The sequence below is a fragment of the Stigmatopora nigra genome, chromosome 7 (assembly GCF_051989575.1).
Source record: "Stigmatopora nigra isolate UIUO_SnigA chromosome 7, RoL_Snig_1.1, whole genome shotgun sequence".
Lineage (NCBI taxonomy): Eukaryota > Metazoa > Chordata > Actinopteri > Syngnathiformes > Syngnathidae > Stigmatopora > Stigmatopora nigra.
In genome coordinates, this window is record NC_135514.1 from 9,618,982 (window position 1) to 9,636,580 (window position 17,599).

Consider the following 17,599-nt stretch of genomic DNA (forward strand, 5'->3'; position numbering starts at 1 on the left):
GACAAGAAATATCTATAGATATAGATATATGCACTCTTGTGCGTTTTTATCCATAGAAAAGGCAATAAATTAGCACTTATTTGGGTTCAACATTTTACTGAACAGCAACAGAGTTGACATAACTCAGTAGTCTGTTTTTGGCTCAGAAGACTTTGTAAATTTGACATCACACTCCAAAGATTCCACACTCTCGCTCTAGTCAGGTGTCAAGGTAGCGCATTCACGCAAACATGCACTGATACAAATATTTCTGATAAGCAGTAGGGGCCCCATACCCTACTAGAAACATGCATCATCGCTGACTTGCATGTACACAACAGTGCAAACCCCTACCATGCTTGTAAAAAAACTGCACTGCTCTCAGAAATTCCACCACCACATCTCACCCTATGTGGTCGCACACGTTTAAGAGCGCCAACACAATTAATGAGAAATTACATCCACCCCCTCTTGCCAGAGCCCCTCCCATTTGCTCAACAGAACAAATAGCTGAGCATAGCAATCCCTCCCCATGGCCTTGCCCAATGTTGTTTTTTTTCTTACATGTCGTGTTGTGTGCTTCTCACCCTTGTGTAAACCATAAAATTGCCCGTCACGAGTACTAAGTCCCAGTTGGGGGTTGATCGCACGTGAATAGTGCATTCCAGACTCAGTGAGTATCAAGGGATTAAGAATGAAGTGAGATTCTCTGATTATCACTTTAATGGTAGCCCTGCACGAGCAAGTTAGCAAAACGGAAGGAAGCAGGCTGGGGTTCCAACTCACAAGCGCCTGCTGTGCATCCGAGAGTTCTCAACGTCAGCAGTCTTAAGTGGATCAATTTCTTGTAAATTCAAGCTTCATCCCAGTGTGAGTGCTGATGGTTTTCTTGATAAACATTGACTGAGAGGTAGGGCATTAAGCCTGCTTTTGCCCTCTGTGAAATCACGCCAAGACCAGGACTGAATTCAGGACAGTACATGGATATACGGAATGAATATCATAGAGTGGTACTGTATACATGTGCTGTTCAAAAGCCATGAAGCATGATGCAGGTTGAGTATGGGAAGGCTAATAGTCAATAGCTTTTTGTCTCTCCTTGGAACAAGGCATCGTTTTCTATTGCAGGCTTTGAAACCCTTGATGAACCTTTGCTCTTGGTGATATCACACTTTTTTGGCTTGTTTGCAAACGTTCACGCTCTCTACTGCGTCAGTTCTGGCTGGTCATGCTTTTGCATTCCTCTAAACATGTGATCCAAAGTGATATTTCGTTCCGATCAAGCCGCCCATTGTCCCCTGCGCTCCTCCATGAGGACTTCTCACAGACAAAGACGTGGCTGAGAAGCTGAGAAACAGATACCCTATTGATAGGGCCACCAAAATAGGACATTGCATTGTATAACACTGTAGCTCCTTTGTGGACATGATGCACTGACATTTCACTTATGATGTCCCCGGTGCCAAAATAAAATCTGTTTCAAATTGAGAACGTTCAGGACTGCAATGCAGAACTAATAATTATAATAACTCTTTGGCACGTCCAGGAGATAGGAATCCACATATGTCAATATTTTTGCACATTTAGTGGACAACGCTTTGAATGCTTGTACTATCTAACATTCGGAAATAACAATATTGTCTATTTCATAGATTAAATGGTTTCTTTTGAGTAAGATGAGGGAATAAATGAGCAAAAAGCTAGTATCCTTGAGCACCAAATGAATGTAAGTGCTTGATACTAGAAATCCACTTCATTATGTTCACTATTGGTTCTAGGAAGAAATAATCTACTATACTTTGACTGTCAACATAATAAATGGATATCTCAATACATTGTTGCTTTTCTCTATACTTGTAAGAGTAATTAAATCTTTTCCAGGTACTCTGGTTTCCTCCCACATCTCAAAAACATGCATGTAGGCGGGCTGAACACTCTAAATTGGCTGTGACTAGGACCAGAGGGAATAGTTGTCTGCGATTGGCTGGCGACCAATTCAGGGTTGTCCCTCGCCTGGTGCCCAAAGTCAGCTGGGCTAGGCTACAAAACACATGAATAATTAAAAGTAATTTCACTGTTTTATTACATCCATTATCATTAAAAATATTATTTAAAATGGCCGGTATTGAAATAATTTAAATAATGATGCTAATGACGTGAATAATATATACAATAAGTACATAGTAGTCCATTTATGAATTTATGAGGTTGACACAACGGTAACATTGAGGTGAGATCTTATGAGAAACCAACTGACCTCACAGTAAGAAGTCATGAGTTTTTATTTTATTTTACTATCAGAAGCAAGGCACTCTCTCCTGGTTTTAAAAGACCCTGTCACGGCTGAATGGTCTAAGCGAGCATTATTCAATGCATGAAGAAGCCGAGATTTGTCAATAAAAGGGCCACTTGTTCAAACCGGCCAAACATCTGACTTGAAGAGGACATGTGGTCAACGAGCCCTGATGCACACGGCCACAAGTCACCAGCATCCATCCTTATCTCTGCCACTCTCTTATTTCCAGTGCAAGAAGTTATTCTTGGGTGACTAAAGTACGAATTCATGATGCTGAGTGGAAAGTCCTTTCTTTTTCTTAAAAAAATGTCAGTGTTCCTTATAATCAAATGATGTATGAATTCGGGTTGGGCTTTTTGACCTCTAACCTATTTTCTGAGAGCATATTTGTATTCTAATGATCCAGTGAAGTGCTCAAAACCAGCATTCATCAACCACATCAATAAAAAAAACCAATAAAAAATAATACAGCAATTACAATCTTATATTAAAAGATTAGGAACAACTAAGTAATGCAGTACTTAGATGCACTAACGGTCTTGTAATCAGGCGTACTTTATGTGTGACAATGAACTCATTGATGGTACATTTTATAACCAGGTGCACTTTAAAGTTAAATAAAAATACCATCTTTTTTAACATCTTGATTTTTTTATGCTTCTCTGGTGTGGTCAACTGAAAATGACAAATCCTTTCATTTCATTTTCTGACTGTAAAAAAAAATTAACAAGGGGCCTCTATTTTCACCTGACTTTTCACTGCCCTTGACAGCTGGCATGTTTAACTGTAAACACTGTTGCCAAAATAAAACAACAAAAATCACATTCATTCATCCTGTCCCAAAACGCTTTTATAGCCCGAGCCTTAAACATAAGGAAAATTGATAGTTTGTCATTTTTCTTACAAGAATATCCTTAAAAATAAAGGTTTTACGGATTATTTGGTTCCAAACAAATGAACCAAAGACGTGTATGCCCATGCATAACAGATTTTTCAAACATTTCACAGCCAACTCGGCACAACAAAGCTCATCTCTCACTCAAGATGTATCACTTGGCAACAACTACTGTACTACTTTCCTATTAAGAAAGGTCTTTGTCAATATGCTTTGACATCTGATGAACACAATTATGTTTTCAGTAAAAATGCTCTTTTTTGCAACTGGTGTCAATTTTGCCTATTAATAAAAAGGGTTTTTAAATAACAATAAATGAGGTACGCACTAGTTTGGTTATGGTAGCCATGGGATTATGTTGACTCAATATGAGTGCAGAGTGCACCACTGTACCAGTCACCATATCCAGCATCTCACCCATATTCCCCGGGGAAGTCTTTTTTCCACTCCGTCTTTCATACCCTATTTGTCTTAAACTCACTCAATTTGTAATTCTGGTCATTGTCATCCATGCCCTCTCAGCACAATCATGTATTGAAGCAGTTCCATATCTCAATGCTTGTCCTCCCTGGTGCTTGTAATCAAATTAGACTTGCCGCGAGTAATGGGTGGAGCAAAGAAAGACTTAAGTCAGAGCACACACAACAAACAGGCAACGCCTTTCAACTGACATTGCTTTTCCTAATATCTCTTGGCTTATGTAATGGAAAGACAATAGTGGGTGTCACACTCTAAGATAGTGAATACAAATACATAAACAGAAGAGTAGAAAACAGACAGTAGTGTTGCCATGGTATGTGTAACTCAAATTGAATTGTCAGTCAACTAAATGACAAGTAGTGAGGGAGAGTACATTTGAAGTAAACATATATTGCAACTGTTGTCCTGAGGTACATGTGGGAGTGTCAGGCTTCAATATTATCCTGATTTATTTCAATTATATTTTGTTCAGGCGGTTGAATTGCACAAACATGTTTTTGTTGTTGTCATATCCGATATAATTGTGTGGTTGTGTAGACCTCCGTTTTGATATGCTGTCCATCACAGCCTTAAAGCGACACATAAGTTTAGATGAATAACTAAACATGTCACATCATGCGTTAAGTAAAACTGACCCACATGCTCAAAAGAATAACAACAAAAGACATCGTAGGCAGCCAAAACATGCTGGGTGAGGCCTATTTCCTCTATCTGTTGCAATCCAAGTCTAACTTGACTGACACTAAATTGTTTTGTTCTTTCCCAAAGTCAACTGGGTTCGAGCCAAGTAGTCTCTAGTTTATGTCAATCTCATCAAGACACGATTATTCAACAATTCATTCATGAGCTGATCAGCATGCCCATCCTCCGCATGTTATATTTAATTAAAACTCATGCATTATTGAGATTTTTAGAATGATTGCTGCCAGAGAATGTTCTGTCGCCTGCTTTCTCTCTTTCACTCACTCTCACTCACACACACATACACCATATTAAAGATGGACCATGACTACAAATGACTCTTGCATAAAGCATTGTTTCGGGGTTGGATCACAACAATTTACCTGAATATTCTAATAAAGTATACACTATGTAGGAAATGTCTAAATCAACAAGCATTAAATGCTCTAGATGATCATGTGCATGGCTGTAAACATGGCATTTAAGTATCACAAAGACAATGATAAAAAGCCAGGCGTGTTGCTTTTTCCCTTAGCCGGATTCTTCACAGACTATTGTTTGCCTGAGGCGCCGTTTCATGACCACACCTCACTTTGTTGATACTCACGTAAATAACTTCAAGTGTCAGTCTGGGTGCAACATTTTTTTTTCAATTTCAGGCTACTGTAATTATTTTAAATGGATTTTAATTATATTCACAGTTCTCAAGAATTATGAATCACCGACCCATGACAAGTGTGTAAAATATCTGGGAATATGTATGGGTGAAAATTATGCAAGCCACAGCATGTAAAAGAGGATAATACATTCATTCCTTCATGTGAGAATGTTGATTTGCAGTAGAAGTATATTGAATTATGAGCTTGGTCATGGTACGTAACACGTCATTCAAGGTACCATTTTCCTGATTTAATAGCAGTCTAATAGGGCATGCTTGGCATATGCAAATTATTCTCATTTGCCTGGGGGAATAAATTCTTGCCCAACATAAATTTTGCCTAGCAACAAGTGGCTGTGGAAATAAGACCAGCATTAAAGAATTAAGAAAAAATAATTATCTCCATTCTCACTATTCTTAAATGCTGAATTATGCCGAGCAATTTTGTGCTTAACACTGATGGGGAAGAGTCAATGGGATTTTTATAAGTCATTGACTGTAAGAGAAATTGCATTTGTTTGGGTTTTTTTCGTCTTGGTAGATTGTGGGCACCTACTTACATGGTAAAGATAATGATACATGTGTCAATAATCAGGCTATGCAAAACAGGCAGTCAACTTTGGATTTCTTTTCAATTGTTATGCTTTCTTTAGATAGAATAAGGAAAGAAGACATTTAATCAATGAACAACTAATGGTGTCTTGCTTTGCGTATTACATAGTGGTTAGGAATGGGTCTGCCTGTGTTTTCCCACACTACATAGAGAAGCCACATTCACTATTTCTCCAGCCCACCAAGCACATGAGCAACCATAATGACACTAATTGGGCAAGGGCTCACTTTTCCTCTTAGTGTCAGTGTCCTGCATGGGGGCCTTTGAGAGCCATCTGGGGCCCCAACCCCACCCCTACGCAGCCAAGCCATCTTAGATCGATACACAACCTTGCACATTCCAAAACTGAAAGAGGACAGCAAGAGGCACCACTCCCATTCATAAATAATGCGTTAGGAGTAAGGGGGTGATGGCTACGGTTTCTTTTGTGTGTGTCGGTTTGAGCTCGGGCGTTTGAGCACTCCAACCCACTATGATGTTTTAAGAGATTGACAAAGCACCTGACATCTAACCCCATTCTTGTCTGATAAGGGCAAAAAATAAGAATTAAAATTCAGATTTTACTTTTTGTTTTACTCCTAAAATTATTTTCAACACTTTTAGGACTCTAATTGTTTTTATGAATTTTCAAACAAGATTATTTAGCAAAATAACATACATATTACAAGACAATTTAGCATTGTAGCGTAATTTATAACATGGCTTGCTTACCGTATCAGAAGACAACACGTCCAGAGTTCTTCACATCATCATAAATGCACAATTCTTCATCCTAACAAGTAAACAACTGGTTAGATAGACGTTAATATAAAACAGAGAGAAAAAAATATTTATATGTGGTCTTTGTATGATATTTTGTATTGGTAGCTGCTCATTCACGATGCTTACAGGACTCTCAAAACGTGGCCATGGTAAACGAATAATATGATATTCGCTGTTTCCACAAGAGGGTAGCGAATGCTGCAAAATCAATACAAATGAGATACACAGCACTTTCAAAACAAACCATTACAATGACACTCTAATTTAAGGATTAATCACACCAGCAAAATGAAATTGGAAGCGTTTTTTCAATTTGAATTAATCCATTTGATTAATCGTTACAGTTCCAATCATATTCGCCACACAAATCATTTTCCCATTTGCATCACAAGGGTTAAAATCACTGACATTACATCACTGTTTATTCCATCCCACCAAATATATTTTAGGATTTGCACACGATGGACGCACTGAGTACCTATCTATATTCATTCATGCAACATCAACATTCATGGAAGGAAAATGTAAGTACTAGTGCATTCATATCACTGGTAATATGTCTCAGTTTCAATATTGTGCTGATTTTGGACTTCTTATTCCCTATTTTATACTATTATATTAATATACAGTTTAATTTATGTTCCCAATATTTTTGTAAGAATAAAAACAGCATATTTTTGGACAATTATTCATTCATTCATCGAGGGCCGCCAAAACAATTACAGTATCATTCTTTTGTTAGGGCAAGAAAGTGTAAAATGTGTGTGGATTATTTAAACTTTGATTGGTGGTACATACAATGTCCTATAAGTGCATGAGACTGGTATAATATTTTTGTGTTTAAAAATTGTCAACTACGACTATTTTCTGGGTAGATAGGTGATGGGCGGGGGACACTTTTGACCCAGAGCACAGGAAAATTGCTCAGATAACAATTTAGACTAGAGACATGATAATCAGGCCTTCAGTGATTTTGATCGGGAAGGGGGGTTGCGTGTCATTATAGCCCAGTTATCGCTGTGCATATACCCTGCTTCAGTTAAAGCCAGAGAGTTGGGAGATAAATCCCCCTAGGGAACATTAGCAAACATCCATTTTCTTCTGATTTACGCTGCAGCGACTCTGCATCAGACCGTGTGGAGACGAATTCTATTTCACTTTTAATTTGGTCTATTTTAATATCTCCATAAAACTCGCTGAGCATAGTCGTCACTGAGGCGATCACATTACGATGGCCCAGTGTCCATTTTAATAGTCGGAAAGTCAATCAATTTTATATGAGCTTCAATGTGAAATAGGTGCAAGAATTAGGTCACATCTCCCGTTTAAGAGATGCATAGCCCACAGTCATTTCAGGTAGATTGTCATCCATTTCTGAGGTCTAACTCAGTTTTATTTTCTTGTAGACAACCCATGAAAAACATGCTATAGTCAATAATTAACACCAAAGCACGAGTCCTGACAGCTGACTTGACCAACAATGGACCACGTTACCAAAACATATTGCAAAACATAGCGTGATAAAGGACTGTGTATGATCTTTGGTTGAATGTGATTAGTAAATAACAAAGACGTAGAACTGACTTTGGATTTGTTGATGTGTTATTGCAAAGGTGGTAGGCAGCCAAAGGAGCTCTTCACGTAGGAGGTTAATGTGTGTCGGTGCTCACTTGTCATCAGTAATTGAAGGGAGTGACTTTTGAAAATGAGGTGGCGAGGATAAGGCCTTTAATTAGATCAAGGCTGTGGAGAAGGATTAGAAAACTGGAGCATGCACCACTGTATATACATGAAGGGAAACACTTTGTGTCTTCATATTTGAGGCATTTTGAGGAGAATGGGAATTACATTATAGTAGGCATCACTTGACCCGTACACACACGCACGCGCACACAAACAAACAGACAAACCCACGTGCCATCGTGTCACATTGATGTCTTATTTTGCTTCCTCGATTCCATTAGAAACTGTGAATAGTCTTACCAGGGGACTGGTGGCTCTTTATGGTCAGCAGCACGAATCGTGGAAGCTTTTCGCCATCTAGTGGTAAATATATATTTATATCAATATTCGATGACAAGGAAGAGAAAGACAAGACAGTCAATATAACAAAATCCTCGTCGCTTCATATACCGTATTTTTCCCACAAATATGGCTACTGCTGAATAGGTATTCTCTGGTAAAATTAGCAAGTTTGAAAATTAGTTGAGAATAAAGCAGTTTAAAGCTATCGTATTTCTAAGCACGCGCTCCAATTAACTATGTACGCTGTTAGGTTGATTGAATGGCACCGAGGCAAAATGGCGGAAATGTGACGACAACCGTCCCCGTTGGCTCAAATCGCGCATTAGCAATCTAGTTTTAATTATCAGCTATCTATGAGTCAAATAGCCTGATAAATATCACGTGATAGCCGCTGAAGAAGAAGAGTGGATGAATAAAACCATAACATCAGATACACAATAGTATAACATCAGACATTGTAAAACATGAATCATGAATTAAAATAATTGCCTAACCTGAATATTATAATACGGCGAGGAGTAAAACAGCAGCGTGTTGTCATCACTTTCTGGTCTGCAGCCTAAATCCCCCAACCTCTGTGGGGCAGCATTGTAGTGAATATCTTTTAAAGCATCCAAAAAGCTAGTAAAAGAAGTCAGGCAGGAAAAGTCAGCCTGCTCTGCACGTGTTTATGCATTGATGTTAAGACACAATCGGATAAAAACATAGAAAGAAGACGCTTCGGTTATACTTTGCCAGTTTTCATTACACATTTGCTTGGTAAGTATGCAGTCCCTTTTCTATTGATGCTATTGACTTGTCATTTCTTCCTTGTGTTTTGCACTAGCAAGCTAAGGTGACCCGTGTTTCCATCCGTGTTCGAAAACCACACGATGTCAAAAATAATATGCTAATTTAGGTTAATAACTGTAATGCTTGAACTATAGTGGTGTTGCTCGGTGCTATGTCAAATTGAAGAACAATCGCTAAGCTAGGTCAAGCTCCCGCCATTTCAACATTTCATCTACAGGTTAAAAATAAAGTGCAACATGCTTAAACGACCACTTTTGTATATTTCGTGCTGTTTATAATTAAAGATAAAAGTTTGCATCTCTGAGCCAGAATATATTGTCACCCTTTGAAGGATGGCATTTTGAACTGCCACTTGGGCTTGAAAGTTCCTTAACATAATAAGGGACCCAGTTTATAGAGCACGATCACCATTTCATATTTAATTATCATTATTTTGCATATTAGACGTGATTTTTTTTTAAATTATTCGACTCAAGCGTGAGTTAATTAGGTGCATATTTGAGTGGTATAAGCACGTGGAAGCGTCAGAATGGCTCTACTTACACAAGAATGTTAATGTTGAACTGCTGTCATGCCTCTGCTTTCTTATCAGATCTCCTATGCCACTATGAAGTACATTCTAGTCACTGGTGGTGTGATTTCGGGTATCGGCAAGGGCATCATTGCCAGCAGCGTGGGCACCCTCCTCAAATCTTGCGGCCTTCATGTCACAGCCATTAAAATTGATCCATACATCAACATTGATGCTGGCACTTTTTCCCCTTATGAGCACGGTGAGTCATATGAATGCATTGGCTACCTTTTTGGAACAGTACAACTAAGCTCACACTAACATATTAATTACAAATGTGTGTAGGGGAGGTTTTTGTGTTAGATGACGGCGGAGAGGTGGATCTGGATTTGGGTAACTATGAGCGTTTCCTGGACATCCGCTTGACAAAGGACAACAACCTTACTACTGGAAAGATCTATCAGTCAGTCATCAATAAGGAAAGGAGAGGAGACTACCTGGGCAAGACTGTTCAAGGTAACTTAGAAACTATTGGCATTAAACGTTTTTATCTCAAATATTCCTTTGGATGAGTCATTATTGCCTTTTAAATTCTATTTAAACTTAAAATGTCTTCAAAATTTGAATGCCATACCACGGACGAGTGTTAACAGCCCTCGGTTGTTCTAAGCCTCCTAGACCAAGTCATCCGTGATAGACTCCCAGACCCCCATAATCCTCATTAGGATAGCCAGGATGAATAATGAATACATAACTAAATGATTTGAGTTATGTTTGTTTTTGTCCCCATCTCTAGTGGTCCCCCACATCACAGATGCAATCCAGGAGTGGGTGATGAATCAAGCCAAAATCTCTGTAGATGGTGATGGTGTGGAGCCTCAAGTTTGTGTTATTGAGGTCAGTTTGGTCAACCTTTATACTCATTAGAAATAGACAACTCTTGTTATAATTCACTTTGACGTGAGATGAATGTGAACAAAGTAACCCTTTTTGTGGCATTAGTGTGATAGTCAGGCATTCTACTGATGTGCACTCCATTGTGTTGTGTCCACAGCTGGGGGGCACAGTGGGGGACATTGAGAGCATGCCCTTCATCGAGGCCTTCCGACAGTTTCAGTTTAAAGTGAAGAGAGAAAACTTCTGCAATATACACGTCAGCCTCGTGCCACAGGTGGGATCCCGTCGCTTTCTATAATTGTCTGTTTCAGGTTTTTTTTTTAATGGACTAATTTTGTTTAATCTCAAAAACTAAACATTAGTACTATTCTGAAATTATTTCTATAACAAGCAATTTATCTACCTATTGTGTTTTTTTTCTTTCCAGCCAAACACTACAGGAGAACAAAAAACTAAACCCACACAAAATAGCGTGCGGGAACTAAGAGGTCTCGGCTTGTCTCCTGACTTGGTGAGGCAAGATACAACTACAAAATCAACTTAAGTAGTAGCACTGAATACACATTGAAGCCAACTTTGTGCTTCAGGTAATGTGCCGCTGTGTGACGCCCTTGGAAACAGCAGTGAAGGAGAAAATATCGATGTTCTGTCATGTGGAGCCAACACAGGTCACTGCAGGACTTTCTAACTAGCTTGTAAATAAACATGAACTTCCAAGTAATGAATTAATTTGTCTCTTGCAGGTCATCTGTGTGCATGATGTGTCTTCCGTCTACCGAGTGCCTTTACTGCTGGAAGAACAGGGGGTTGTCAGCTACTTCTGCCAAAGACTTAATCTACCTGTTGAGATGAGGCCAAGAAGGATGCTCTTCAAGTGGAAGGAGATGGCTGATAGGCAAGAAGCCCCCTCATTTAAAAAAAAATGTCACAATGTTGTTTTTTTTCTCCAGGAATGCTCATTAAAATCCACAGGATCATTAATCCTTTTCCCCTTTATTCCAATTTTAGATCTGACCGACTGCTAGAGCACGTTTCCATCGCCCTAGTAGGAAAGTACACAAAGCTGTCAGACTCTTACACGTCTGTCATCAAAGCCCTGGAGCACTCGGCGCTTGCCATCAGTCACAAGCTCGAGGTCAAGGTATGAAAATGTCTCGTAACAACCTATCATGGTGTTTTACGACTGTTTGTTTGAACCTGCCTTTTTTTTTTACAGTACATAGACTCGGCCGACCTGGAAGCGGCCACTTTGCATGAAGAGCCGGTGAAATATCATGAAGCCTGGCAAAAGCTTTGCAGCTCTAAGTGAGTTCTTAATAATCGCCACGTGGTGGCAGTAAAGACACATCTGATCCACTAGACTAGTAATGGCCTACATTATTATTTATTCAATCATTTTCCGTACCACTTATCCTCTCAAGGGTCTCAGGTGATGATGTCTATCCAAATATAATAAGCAGTCACAGGGGCCTTGCAATTGGCTGGCACCCAATTTATATAAATATATATAGTAAATATGATATAAACACTGAAGTTTAGTATTGTTTGTACTGTTATACTATCCTGACAACTGACATTTTCACCACAGCGGTGTGTTAGTTCCTGGTGGCTTTGGTGTGAGAGGAACAGAAGGCAAGATGTTGGCCATAAACTGGGCAAGAAAACAGAATAAACCCTTCCTAGGTAAGAAATCAAGGACATGCTGCTTAATACTGTTGGGACAAGTTAATCATATTAAAAACTAAGACTCATAATGTGTGCCTAGTTGTATATTTGTGTTGTCAATTTTAGAGCACTGGAAGTAATTACTGTCCGTTAATAGTATTGCAACAGAAATACAGTGTGTCTTGTTCCTGTGCAGGTGTGTGTTTGGGCATGCAGCTGGCTGTGTGCGAATTTGCCCGCAATGTTCTCGGTTGGGAAGGTGAGTGATTATGACACATTCACTTTTGGTTCCTTCAACTTAGCATCATGTTTGAAATGAATTTTTACACATTTTGCTTTTTTCCCCCTCAGATGCCAATTCCACAGAGTTCAACCCTGACACGAAGTACCCAGTGGTAGGCCTTTGTTTCAAACGTCCTCTCAGTGCAATATTGAGTATTTTACACACGTTTTGCTCTTCAATTTGGTATTTTTGTCAATTCAGGTTTATTTATATACACTTTCACAAGTTTAACCAAAGTGTTTATGCACAACACACACAAAAAAAACTGTTCAGTGAAATTGTTTTTTTTTCCTGCAGGTAATCGACATGCCAGAGCACAACCCAGGCCAGATGGGAGGCACAATGAGGCTTGGTCAGCGGCGGACTATCTTCAAATCCCAAACCAGTGTCCTTAGTACGTGTGCACTTGGGACTACTGTGGGCTTTATTTAAAGCCACTTAAATTTAATGAACTGTTTTCATTACCGTAGGAAAACTCTATGGAGACGTAGACCACGTTGATGAGCGACACCGACACAGATTTGAAGTGAGACTTTGGCATCTGAGGGTTCTTGGATCAGCCTTTTTTTTTATCTCTTGGTCCAAATTCAATCTAGGGGTATATTGAACAGCAAACTTCCTCATTTAGAAAATGATTTTATCTCACTTCACTCTAGGTGAACCCTGAGCTTAAGCACCACTTTGAAGAGAAAGGATTCCAGTTTGTTGGCCAGGATGTCGAGGGGGAGCGAATGGAGATCATTCAGTTAGAGGGTGAGTTCATCGCTGTGAGGCACACACTTGATAATTGATTTATCAATCAGGCCTAGTCTTTGTCCAATCCTATTTCCAATGCATGGTGCCTTCTAAATGTTGTGAGTCAAGTCCCCAATGTGTTATGAAGTGTAAACATTGGTTTTTGTCTAACTTTGGGACACATACTGATCATGTGAGCATTTTTAAGTTAAAAAAGGCCCCATCGCCTGATATCTATGAAAGATTAGTAGTAATTCATGTCCTCAATCTGGCAAATTTATATTTCATTCCTTTTCCAAGGCACTCGCCACTATTGTTGTGATTGGTCGCCTGAGTCGACAGCGCACGCTTATCAGAGGAGGTTGTGGGGGTGCCGACTTCCCTCAAGGCCAACTAATACAAAAAGCAGTTTTTCACAGTGCTAAATGCTGGTGCCACAAAACTTAATGGCTTTGTCCTTGGCTCATGCTGAGGCTTGTTAAAAGATTCACTAACACGTTTCCAGTTCAAACACTAATTTTAGGTGCTCTATGGCTACTATTCAATATAATGTTATTGCTTTATCTAAAATACAGCATATTGCATTAACATAGTGTTTGCAATTCTTCTTTTTCTTCTATTGTGTTTTTTGGATGCTCTTTATTGGCCTTTTTTATTGCATCCCTCCGGGATACATTGGATTTTTAGTCCCTTGCTTTATTAGGCTGTCATAAGTGTTGTTTTTGTTTTGTTTTTTATTTAGAGTCTGGTCCCTTTTTTTTTAAATTTGTGATTGTGTTGGGGCATGCAACTGGCAAGTTTTTAATTTATGTACAATTATTTATGAACTGATGCAGATAACAACAAATAAATCAAGTGTATTAAGCTTACATGGTGGGATCATGAAATAATTTCGGAAAAATAAAGCCTCTATATAAATATTCAATGAGTAAAAAATGTATATGTTTAAGATTAGCTAATAACGCTGCTATTTGTTTGTTTATTGGTTGTTTTTTTTCCCCTCCCCCAGAACATTGCTACTTTATCGGAGTGCAATATCATCCTGAGTTCACCTCTAGGCCTATCAAACCATCACCGCCCTATTTCGGCCTCCTGTTGGCTTCCGCGGGCAAACTCCAAAGCTACCTGGCCAAAGGCTGTCGCCTGTCTCCACGGTAACCGCGTTACAAGCCTACTTATTGTCATTAATGTGATCACGTTAACGTAATTCCTCCCACGTTGCAGGGACAACTACAGCGACCGTAGCGAAAACAGCTCCCCCGAGGTCGACATCGCTGAACTCAAGTTTCCGTCTCTCGCCTTGAATGTGGATGCCTGTGACAAATATTAGACAAAGTGCCACTGAAAGTAGGTTTTTCAGCCTATTGGGTAAAATATATTGGTGATAGTTTGTACTCTTTGGGAATGTCTTAAGTTTCAAGGGACAACTAAAAAGGTATTTTTTTCTCCCTTAATAATGTGGTTGTATATTACAAGCACCATAACGTATTATCTCTGGGATGGAATATTGAAGCGACGGGTAGTTTATTGTGCATTTAACTTTAGAATAGTTTTACATAAATGAATTATTTTGCATCGACAAAGATTATACAAAGTCAAAGACTGATGTTTGTTCCTGGAAAAGACTCCACTTATTCTTTCATGCAGTTTTGTGTACATAGCAATGGATTTTTGCACTGACATTGAGTGTTTTTACATTTTATTATCACTGAGATGCATTTGCAATCTTGTAAGGAATTCTATACACAATTATGAAAAACACAAAATATACATCAGGTTTAGTTTTCTCATTTCTGACTTGACAAAATAAACAGACTCTGCATAGTGTTTCATTTGTTACTTTTTTACTAGCCTTTAAAAAACAAGGGACATTCAGCCATTTATTTACCCCCTATTGAGGATGAGCGCTGTACAAATATTTTCAATTAAAAACATACAGCACAATTTCACTTTGTCTTTATGTACCGAAAAGATCTGAACAGCACTGTCTTAGTTCCCCCGAAAATATTTAGTTATCAGAATTATATTTGACCAAAAAAAAGGCATTTCTTTAAGATGAATACGATTAGATACTATGATATGAACTTGTGATTGTTACTGCAACCACAGTAAGTTTTTTGACAAATAATGAATCAAAATAATTAATAATACCAAATGACATGTTTTTTTTTTCTTTGAAATACACTGCTCTGACCTTTACTGTTTAGTTGGTTTCTGTCACTGCCTTTCCCAGAAGAATTTCTAATTGCAGACTTCCTCTTTTTGGGCAGCTGCATTGTTCCCCTTATGAGGATAAACCTGTCAAGATGAAAGGGTAGTAGGACAAGTAGTATGGATAACAAATGAAAATGTATTGACCCCCTACCTTGTATAGTCACTTTAAGTAGGTGGCTTAGCCGTTAGGTGCAGCAATCTGGAAGAATTTAAGCTTCTTGTGCGTGCCATATCCAATGATATTGTCACAACGTGCAGTAGTTTGGACACCTGATTTAATATAAAGATAAGATAATGATCTATCAAAATCATGAACAGTGTTTACTTCTAAAAACGTTGATATTGCATTTAAGGAATTTTGCATAAATCTTTGTATTGTTAGGCGTACTTATTGGAGTGAGTGAGCCATAAATGAAAATAAAGCACCCACACGTGTGTCCCTCCCATCGCTGACGTTCAGCCCCTCCTTTGGTACTCGTGTTTGAACAAGCAAATTTGCACAACTTTCATTATCACCATCCTGGGTTGTAGGAAGCGCGTCCGTGTTGGATGGCTTGGAATGGAAGGCGCAACCTGGCCTGCGCTCCAACATATGGCGCTTCAATAGCAGTCCAACCACCTGCTTAGTCCATTTCTGGTGGTCATGGACCCGACCTTGTGGCAGTACCAGTTCCGGATCATCATGCTCGGTGACTCCACGGTTGGAAAGTCGTCTCTTGTCAAACGCTACACGGAGGACAACTTCCTGGAGACCATCAACGAGACCGTGGGAGTGGACTTTTACGTGCATTTCTTTGAGGTGGAGCCAGGTGTGCGGGTCAAGATGCAGTTTTGGGACACCGCAGGTCAAGAGCGCTTCAGGTGAGGTCTCAAAATATCAGCATGTAACGTTAGGGTTAGCTCAGTCTGTAGAACATGAGACTCATAATCTCAGGGTCGTGAGTTCGAGCCCCACATTGGGCGTGTGTTTCACTTGAATCTACGTTTGCATGGTCATATCAGCCATGATTAACTTTTTGTAGGAGAAATTCGGGTTTGGGCATTCCAGACTGGTGAACTGAACCATAAATATACTTGGAAGAAGGAGAAAGCTGATTGTTTTGCAAGAGCAAAATGATCTCATTCTGTTGTCTGGACTCTTTCAGGTCAGTGACCCGTTCATACTACCGCAACTCCGTTGGCGGCCTGCTTGTGTTCGACCTGACCAAACGAGGAACATTTGAGCACATCCGGGACTGGCACGCCGAGGTGTGCGAGCATGTGCTACCCCACAAGGTGCTGTTTGTCTTGGTGGGTCACAAGAGTGATGACCAAAGCAAGCGGACTGTGAGCAGGGAAGAAGCTGAGAAGCTGGCTGGAATCTTGGGTGTGCCGTATATAGAAGCCTCAGCCAAGGCTGGCCATAATGTCAAGGAGACATTTGAGCTTCTGGCTCGCCGGATCTACCGGGGCCTGATGAGTGGGGACCTGAATCTGCACGAGGGCTGGGATGGAGTTAAGTGCGCCACGCCATTGACTCTAGAGGCACACAGGCGTAGCCTGCCTCATTCAGACCCGGCACACAAGCATAAACCGAAATGCTGTGCCTAGAGCAACATTCTCCATTGGTTCTGTATTTCACTTCCAGTTGATTTTAAAAGACAGTCTCAAAAAGTTTTTTATATTTGAAACCAACGGGTTGTGTTTTTCATGGCCTTTTAAAAATATTCTATCACAAACATACTTGGCAAAGCAGTATTTTTCTCTCCATTTGTATAGATTGTGATATTATACTGAAAAAGTGTCCTGTTTTTGTTTGATAAATTACATAATTTTGTGTTAAAACATTTCGGTTTTTGGTCAGTAGTAATTGGCAAAAGCCCTCATTGTTTGCACTTGTTCATTCCCACTGTTCTAATTTCAAAAGGATTGAATGATTAATTTGCTGTATATGTTCATTATGTCTGACATTGGCCTTTGACTTTCAACAACTAATCACTACCTAATAAATATTCTTATATTCCATTTGGGAATAATATTTGTTATTTATGCAAGACTGATTGAATCAGGAGTCACATTCCAAACAGGTGACCATATTTATTGACATAAACAGATGATCATGTTAACAAAATGG

General features: G+C 39.3%; 2 protein-coding genes and 2 long non-coding RNA genes across 4 annotated transcripts in view; 2 read left to right on the top strand and 2 right to left on the bottom strand.

Moving 5' to 3' along the window:
- Nucleotides 1-9,008, bottom strand: part of LOC144199142 (uncharacterized) — a 63,732-nt gene extending 54,724 nt beyond the window's left edge. Inside the window, exons 1-3 of the long non-coding RNA XR_013326854.1 lie at nucleotides 8,884-9,008; nucleotides 8,348-8,404; nucleotides 6,314-6,374 (exon numbers count right to left, since the gene is read on the bottom strand). This is a non-coding gene — a long non-coding RNA (uncharacterized LOC144199142). The remainder of the gene's footprint in view (nucleotides 1-6,313; nucleotides 6,375-8,347; nucleotides 8,405-8,883) is intronic.
- ctps1b (CTP synthase 1b) lies at nucleotides 8,805-15,099 on the top strand. Its single transcript, XM_077720558.1, has 18 exons — nucleotides 8,805-9,148; nucleotides 9,774-9,954; nucleotides 10,038-10,208; nucleotides 10,489-10,589; nucleotides 10,747-10,863; nucleotides 11,017-11,100; nucleotides 11,177-11,257; nucleotides 11,333-11,484; nucleotides 11,598-11,730; nucleotides 11,806-11,894; nucleotides 12,178-12,272; nucleotides 12,451-12,513; nucleotides 12,606-12,649; nucleotides 12,835-12,931; nucleotides 13,008-13,063; nucleotides 13,194-13,290; nucleotides 14,282-14,426; nucleotides 14,497-15,099. Exons 2-18 carry the CDS (start codon nucleotides 9,789-9,791, stop codon nucleotides 14,600-14,602), a joined length of 1,797 nt encoding a protein of 598 aa, XP_077576684.1. The 5' UTR covers nucleotides 8,805-9,148; nucleotides 9,774-9,788; the 3' UTR covers nucleotides 14,603-15,099.
- On the bottom strand, nucleotides 15,095-16,259 carry LOC144199143 (uncharacterized). The gene is made up of 3 exons (XR_013326855.1): nucleotides 15,917-16,259; nucleotides 15,638-15,756; nucleotides 15,095-15,570 (listed from the first exon to the last, which is right to left on the bottom strand). It is a non-coding gene; the product is annotated as an uncharacterized LOC144199143 (long non-coding RNA).
- LOC144199138 (ras-related protein Rab-39B-like) lies at nucleotides 15,941-17,490 on the top strand. Its single transcript, XM_077720563.1, has 2 exons — nucleotides 15,941-16,347; nucleotides 16,632-17,490. The coding sequence occupies exons 1-2, from the start codon at nucleotides 16,130-16,132 to the stop codon at nucleotides 17,074-17,076; spliced, it is 663 nt and encodes a 220-aa protein (XP_077576689.1). The 5' UTR covers nucleotides 15,941-16,129; the 3' UTR covers nucleotides 17,077-17,490.
- Nucleotides 17,491-17,599: the final 109 nt, after the last annotated feature.

What these genes read in the sequence shown, in the direction of transcription:
- ctps1b (XM_077720558.1), top strand. Translation starts at nt 9,789, where the DNA reads ATGAAGTACATTCTAGTCACTGGTGGTGTGATTTCGGGTATCGGCAAG. An exon ending in CTCAAGTTTGTGTTATTGAG is followed by an intron (nt 10,590 to 10,746) that starts GTCAGTTTGGTC and finishes TTGTGTCCACAG; the next exon opens with CTGGGGGGCACAGTGGGGGA. An exon ending in ACAGAATAAACCCTTCCTAG is followed by an intron (nt 12,273 to 12,450) that starts GTAAGAAATCAA and finishes GTTCCTGTGCAG; the next exon opens with GTGTGTGTTTGGGCATGCAG.
- LOC144199138 (XM_077720563.1), top strand. Translation starts at nt 16,130, where the DNA reads ATGGACCCGACCTTGTGGCAGTACCAGTTCCGGATCATCATGCTCGGT. An exon ending in GCAGGTCAAGAGCGCTTCAG is followed by an intron (nt 16,348 to 16,631) that starts GTGAGGTCTCAA and finishes GGACTCTTTCAG; the next exon opens with GTCAGTGACCCGTTCATACT.